A 6795-nucleotide genomic window follows, 5' to 3' on the forward strand; every position below is an offset into this window, starting at 1 on the left:
TGGGAGTTGGTAAAGAGGGTGTTTGGGAATGATTGAGAGTAATAATATTTTTCAAGGAAAATTATTTGCTATTTGGAGAGGATATCTCTTAGCTTGGGATGTGGGCCAACGAGATGTTATTTGTGAGACAGATTGTGTAGAAGCATTTAATCTTGTTACTTAAGATGGTTTTGGGTTTATTGATCCATTGATACTTAAAATAAGAGATATCATGCATTGGAATTGGCGTGTTGACTTTCGTTTAATTATGAGAGATGCAAACACGGTGGCAGATATTATGGCAAAAATGACGATGAAGTTACAACTTTCACATGTGGAGCTTCCTTCACCTTGGGAGGAGTTTAAGAGTAGTGTTGAACAGATATCCGCAATCTGATCCATAAAATCCGCGGATCGGATCCTATCCAATCCGATCAAACTGTGGATCGGATAAGATCTGCAATTTTCGGATCAGATGCAAATATTTACCGTGAATTTACGAATACGATCCGATCCATCACCACACCCACCCAGTTTGCTATATCACATTTTGAGTTAGCAGCCGAATGCACCAACAGAATTATTTTTCTATAATCTTCTTCTAATGAAGCTCTATCCATAGATGTTAAATTTACATGTGAGCATGGAGAAGAACAAGAACAGAGAAGCCAAGAAGGAATTGAGAATTGAACTTTTATAATGATGAGACTCAAAGAATACAAAGCTATAATTTGCTATTTATACAAATACTACTTCTAACAGAATGCTATAGCTGCTCTAACTAACTATACAGCTCAACATGTGCAATCAAACCTACTACTAACAATTTTCTATACAAAGAGAAATAATAGCTAAAATTAACAAATTCTAACTAATAGAATAAATATCAAGTAACACCCTCCCGTAAGCTTGGAGCATTGGGAGAAAAGAGATCCAACAATCCAAGCTTAGAATAACCTGCATTGAAAGGCCCAGGAGCAAGAGGTTTAGTGAGAATATCGGCAGCTTGATTATTGGTGGAAATGGGAAGAAGATGAATCAACTTTTCTTGCAATTTGTCACGGACGATATGGCAATCAGCTTCGATATGCTTGGTACGTTCATGAAACACAGGATTAGTTGCAATGTAAATAGCTGAATTGCTATCACAGTATAAATTAATAGGCTTTGTGATTGGAACACCAAGATCTTGAAGAACATAGCTCAGCCATTGGGCTTCTCTGGTGGCCAGAGCTAAAGCTCTATACTCTGCTTCTGAGGAGGAGGCTGCAACTGTAAGCTGTTTCTTACTCTTCCAAGTAACCAATGATGGTCCCAAATAAAAACAATATGCCGAGATGGATCTTCGAGAGTCAACACAACCAGCCCAGTCAAAGTCAGAGAAACCAGTAAGTTACAAATCAGATTCTGCAAAGAAGAAGAGGCCTGCAGCAGGGGAACCTTTTACATAACGCAGCACTCTATGTGCCGCCTTCAAATGCTGACATACACGAGAATTGCTGTGAATCCAAGTGAAGTAGTCTTGGTGAAGAGGCTGTAATCTGATTTACATTGAGTGAATTTTAACTCGAGTAAAACTGATTTGAGCTTGCAATTCCACTGCCTACTCGCTTGTTTCAATCCATACAAGGACTTTTCAAGCTTGCAAACTTGACCAGGCGAAGCTTCCAAACCTGGAGGCACCTTCATATAGACCTCCTCATCAAGTTCACCATGTAAAAATGCGGTGTTGACATCAATTTGTTTAAGGTGCCACCCTTTTACTGCTGCAACAGCAAGTACCACTCTCAAAGTCCCTAGCTTTACTACAGGACTGAAGGTATCTCGATAGTCAACACCAGCCACTTGTGTGAATCCTTTGGCAACAAGTCTTGCCTTATGCCTCTCCACTGTACCATTTGGGTGGTATTTGGTACGAAAGACCCATTTACATCCAATTGCTCTCTTTCCAATTGGCAAAGAAGTTAGCTTCCATGTTTTGTTTTCTTCCAAGGCAGTTAGTTCAGCTCTTATTGCCTCTTGCCAACAAGTTTGAGTGATTGCATCCTCATAAGTTTTAGGCTCTAAATTTTGAATAGCAACATAAAATGCAAAATGCATGGGGGAAAGTCTAGTATAAGACAAGACATTAGAGAGAGGATACCTTTGAGCAGTAAGCTGTGATGAGGGTGAAACAGTGTTGATGGTTTGACACTCATAGTCCTGCAAGTATGCAGGTGGTTTAGTTTGCCTAGTTGATCTCCTTACATCAGCAACTTCAGGCATAATGGAGGATTCAGGCAGAGTAGCAGAATTATGAGTTGAATATTCTTCATGTGATGCAGATGTGGTTTCCAAATGATCATGAATTTCAGGATAAGGGAGAATTTCATCAGTTTCATTTAATTCAGAGGAAGCATTATCTTCCTGCTGGCTGAGATTTGGGTGATGCAAGCTTGGTTGAGTGGCTGCATCATCAGTGTTTAAAACTTGTATCTGACTCCCTTCCAAAAATTCATAATCAAAGGGATGAGATGCAACATGAGATGAATGAGAGGAAGCTGAAAAATTATCATTGTTGGCATTATTGGAGTGACAGTAAGGAAAACAATTTTCATAAAATTGGACATCCCGAGATAAGAAAATCTCTCGAGTTTGCTATCTGTGCGAATTGTTTTAACCACTGCATTAAATTGGGTTTTAGCAAAAATGACAAAATCTTTAACCAATGAAGAAGCCTCAGCTTTAGTTTTCATGAATAAAATCCAAGTAAATCGAGAACAATCATCTACTATAGTGAGAAAATAACGCTTCCCAGTAAAAGAGGGAACAGAAATAGGTCCCCAAATATCAACATGAATGAGGTCAAGTACATTAGCTGTAGTACTAGAACTAACAAAAAAAGGTAATCGCTTTTGTTTGCCAAGATGGCAAGAATGACACGGTTCTGTATGTTTTGCACAATCAATAAACTCAAAATTCTTTTGCAATGCAACAAGCCTATCATGAGATGGATGCCCTAATCTAACATGCCATAAAGACTGAGAGAATTGGCTGCAGGAAGTTGCTGTGATGTGAGGAAGAGCTTTGACTTCTTTGTGCAGAATGTACAAACCATCAACATTGCTAGCTGCACCAATCATCTTCAAAGTGTGCAGATCCTGTATCTCACAAGCCTTGTCAGTAAAACTCATTTTGCAATGTAAAGATGCAGTAAGTTTCGAAACTGATATGAGTTTGAAGTTAAAAGTGGGAATAAACAATGCATTAGTGAGAAAAAGATTGTCAGAAAACATAATGGTGCCCATGATGCAGCTAGTAGTGAGTGCTCCATTAGGTAATTTGACAATAATTGGATCAACTTTGAAGTAATTTTGAAAATCTGCCAGGGTATATGATACATGGTCAGTAGCTCCAGTGTCAAGTACCCATGGCTTGTGTTTATTGATTGAAATATTTAGAGCTTTGACATGAGAATCAAATTGTAAAATGTTTACCATTCTACCTTTATAAGGAGAAGGATTTGCTTTGGCTGAAATCTGGTTGACACTATGAGAATGAGGCACATCTTGTTTGCTGAGCAGGGCTAAAAGAGCTTCTCGTTGCTCTGGAGTGAATTCATTAATGGTTGGTTCACCTCTAACCAATTGTGGAGCACTAAAGTCATCATTTTCATCTTCAGGATTGTCTGCTGCAGTTATACAATTGAGGACAGGAGACTTTTTCTCAAACCGGGGTTTGAAGTTAGGTGGATAACCATGCTTCTTATAGCAATTATCCACAATGTGTCCTGATTTTCCACAATGAGTGCACTGCAATTTGATGCGATTTTGCCCCTTTTTAAATGGATTTCTACCTTTGTTGTCAGACTGAGAAGAGGCTGCCAGAATCTTAGCATCTAAGGCATTATCAAAGCTGAACAGCTGCCTTTCTTGCTGAGTGATCATTGACAGAATTCTATTCACACTAGGCAAATCATCCATTAACATAACCTGTGACTTAACAGTGGAATATTGTTCTCCAAGACCACGCAAAAATTTGGTGACTCTGTCCTCTTCCCTGTGTTGCCTAACAATGCCTAAGCCACATTCACATTTAGCACAATCGCAACCAGGTATACTTCTAAAATCATCAATCTCTTCCCAAAGATTTTTCAGTTTGGCAAAATAAGCTGTAACAGATAAATCCCCTTGTTTTAATGCATAAATCTCCTCATTCAATTCAGCTACTCGAAACCTATCACCCTGATAGTAGCGATGCTTAAGGTCATTCCATAATTCGTAACCTATGTTGTTCCAAAGAACACTCTGATAGATTTCTGGACTAAGGGAAAGGTTAATCCAAGCAACTACATAGGTATTGCATCATTGCCATGCCTTGAAATTAGGATCAGTTTTCTCAGGTTTCAGGATAGTGCCATCAATAAATTCAATTTTATTTTTGGATGTAAGAGCATTAGTCATAGCTTTGCTCCACGCACTGTAATTTGAACCAGTAAGGATTACATTGGTAATAGATATACCTGGATTTTCAGAAGGAAGTATGTAACAGGGGCTTGAGAGATCTTGATTCGGACTTGTCTTGTTGATATGGCTCTGGATCTGTGCCACTTGACTAAAGAACGCTGCGAATTGCTGCATGTCCATCGCAGGACCACCTCCTGTGGAGCCATCACTTGAATTTGATTTTTCTTCCATTGCTGCGAAGATACCAGAAGCGGTTGTAATCTTTCTCTCTTGATCTCGTTGATCGGAAACTCGTTATCTCTCCTTAACGGGAAGACAGTTAGACAACAAAGCTCTCATCAAACTCTACGGTGTGAGTTCAAGAAAGAAGAAGAAAATAAATAGATGAAGAAGAAGAGCGGATGCTGAGATTTCAAATAGGTATGAAGAAAAGAGAGAAGAAATTGTGTGAGTTCAAATCAAATGAAGGAAAAGGGGAAAAATAAAATTCACCAGTCAAGAACAGCGAACGAGCGTTTCAACTGTAAAGCTGGACTCATCATCCTTCTCTAATCACGTCAACGAATTGTGAATTAGAGAGCAAGTTTCTCATCCTTCAATCAGGATCTCAACGTTCCTCCATCCACGCTCACCGCACCATGTTAAATTTACATGTGAGCATGGAGAAGAACAAGAACAGAGAAGCCAAGAAGGAATTGAGAATTGAACTTTTATAATGATGAGACTCAAAGAATACAAAGCTATAATTTGCTATTTATACAAATACTACTTCTAACAGAATGCTATAGCTGCTCTAACTAACTATACAGCTCAACATGTGCAATCAAACCTACTACTAACAATTTTCTATACAAAGAGAAATAATAGCTAAAATTAACAAATTCTAACTAATAGAATAAATATCAAGTAACACTTAGATGCATTGCTTCATGATCACTCTGCGTCAACAACAACAATAACGCTTACTTTTCCACTTCCCTTATCATATCCTCAAATTCCAATTATCAATTCTTGTAGAGGGTTTCTTCTACTTTCGGATCTTGTTTCAGATATCTACTGTGCTAATTGATTTTGAAACTGACTTCAACTTCTCTGAATTATGGGTGCATGGAGAATCTCTGTGGTAGTGCTGGATTGGTGAAATGCAATGTGAAAGAACACAAGACAGAGCATCGTTCATATCATGCAAGCAAAAGTGAAAGAACACAAGACAGAATCTCTACTTTCCTTGCTTACTGATGATAGTGACAACAATAATTAGTCTGTGACATATTCAGCAACTTATTTTCTTAAGATTTGTCCATATATTAAAATGAGAAAACCATATGCATACGGGCATTTGGTCTAGTGGTATGATTCTCGCTTTGGGTGCGAGAGGTCCCGAGTTCGATTCTCGGAATGCCCCAATTTCTATTTTATTGTCACACTTTTAATTAATTACTTGTAACCAAGGAGCATCCTTATGCTTTTCCACTACGAATGCTTTTGCTTTTCCGAATTTTACATAATTACAATTTTACATGACAAGTAAAACAAGCGAATTCACAAAAACCTCGTACTTTTAATAATTAATACAAATGATGCATTTACATATGCTTGGTGAAATAAAAAAAAAATATGAGTATTAACATTAAGATATTGAAATAAACAAAACAAAACAACTTCAGATAAAAGTACAAAGAGAATCACGCATTCATATATGACATAAAGAATTCATATATGGCACCAGGCCACCAGTGAATCTGAAACTCATACTCTTCCATCTCTATATGAAATGATTTCTGAGACTCCAACATGGATAACACCCGTGTTTAGCAGTTGGGTTCCACTTACAATTATGGTGATTATTTCCAAGGTACGCTGGGAAACAAAAAGAAGAAAAAAAGTGATTATTAACTTTATGGGCACCTAAATGTTTGACACTTTTTCCCAATGATTGAAATTATTATATCAGAATCCAGAAATAAAGGTTACCAGGTTTGAGTCTGTCCATCCAAGTTGAATCTCTTTGCATGCAAATCTGCAAGAAAAGAAAAGAAGCATTTAGTCAGCAATGTTTATGAACAACTCAATTAGGAATATGAAAGCAGAGAAGGGTGACCAACCCCATGGCTAGTAAAGTAAGTGCCCATGTTGTCATTGAGGACATGGCTGCTGCATACAAGTTTGAAGCATTCCATTTGGAAATGTTGTGCAATCCAGTGAGTGAGGTTGTGAACCCCACAACGCCGGCAATGAGAGCGAAGATTATGAAGAAACCAGTCGCCATGTTTCCCATTGGGAAGTATACCGGAAACAGGTGTGCCGGAGTGGACAGAACAGATGCTGCAAATTAAAGCAAGATCAAAACCACATGAGTTTGTCTCTAGTA

At 38.1% G+C, this 6795-nt stretch overlaps 1 protein-coding gene and 1 non-coding gene across 2 annotated transcripts in view; one reads left to right on the forward strand and one right to left on the reverse strand.

The window, feature by feature from the left end:
- The first annotated feature begins 5757 nt into the window (after nt 1–5757).
- Nucleotides 5758–5829, forward strand: TRNAP-UGG (transfer RNA proline (anticodon UGG)). Its single transcript has one exon. It is a non-coding gene; the product is annotated as a tRNA-Pro (tRNA).
- Nucleotides 5830–5965: 136 nt separating this feature from the next.
- LOC107464890 (membrane protein PM19L) overlaps nt 5966–6795 on the reverse strand; it is a 1053-nt gene continuing 223 nt past the window's right edge. Inside the window, exons 2-4 of the mRNA XM_016083856.3 lie at nt 6530–6749; nt 6399–6444; nt 5966–6284 (exon numbers count right to left, since the gene is read on the reverse strand). Of these exons, the coding sequence (XP_015939342.1) occupies nt 6174–6284; nt 6399–6444; nt 6530–6749 (377 nt within the window). The 3' untranslated portion in view covers nt 5966–6173. The remainder of the gene's footprint in view (nt 6285–6398; nt 6445–6529; nt 6750–6795) is intronic.

Source organism: Arachis duranensis, chromosome 1, assembly GCF_000817695.3.
Source record: "Arachis duranensis cultivar V14167 chromosome 1, aradu.V14167.gnm2.J7QH, whole genome shotgun sequence".
NCBI lineage: Eukaryota > Viridiplantae > Streptophyta > Magnoliopsida > Fabales > Fabaceae > Arachis > Arachis duranensis.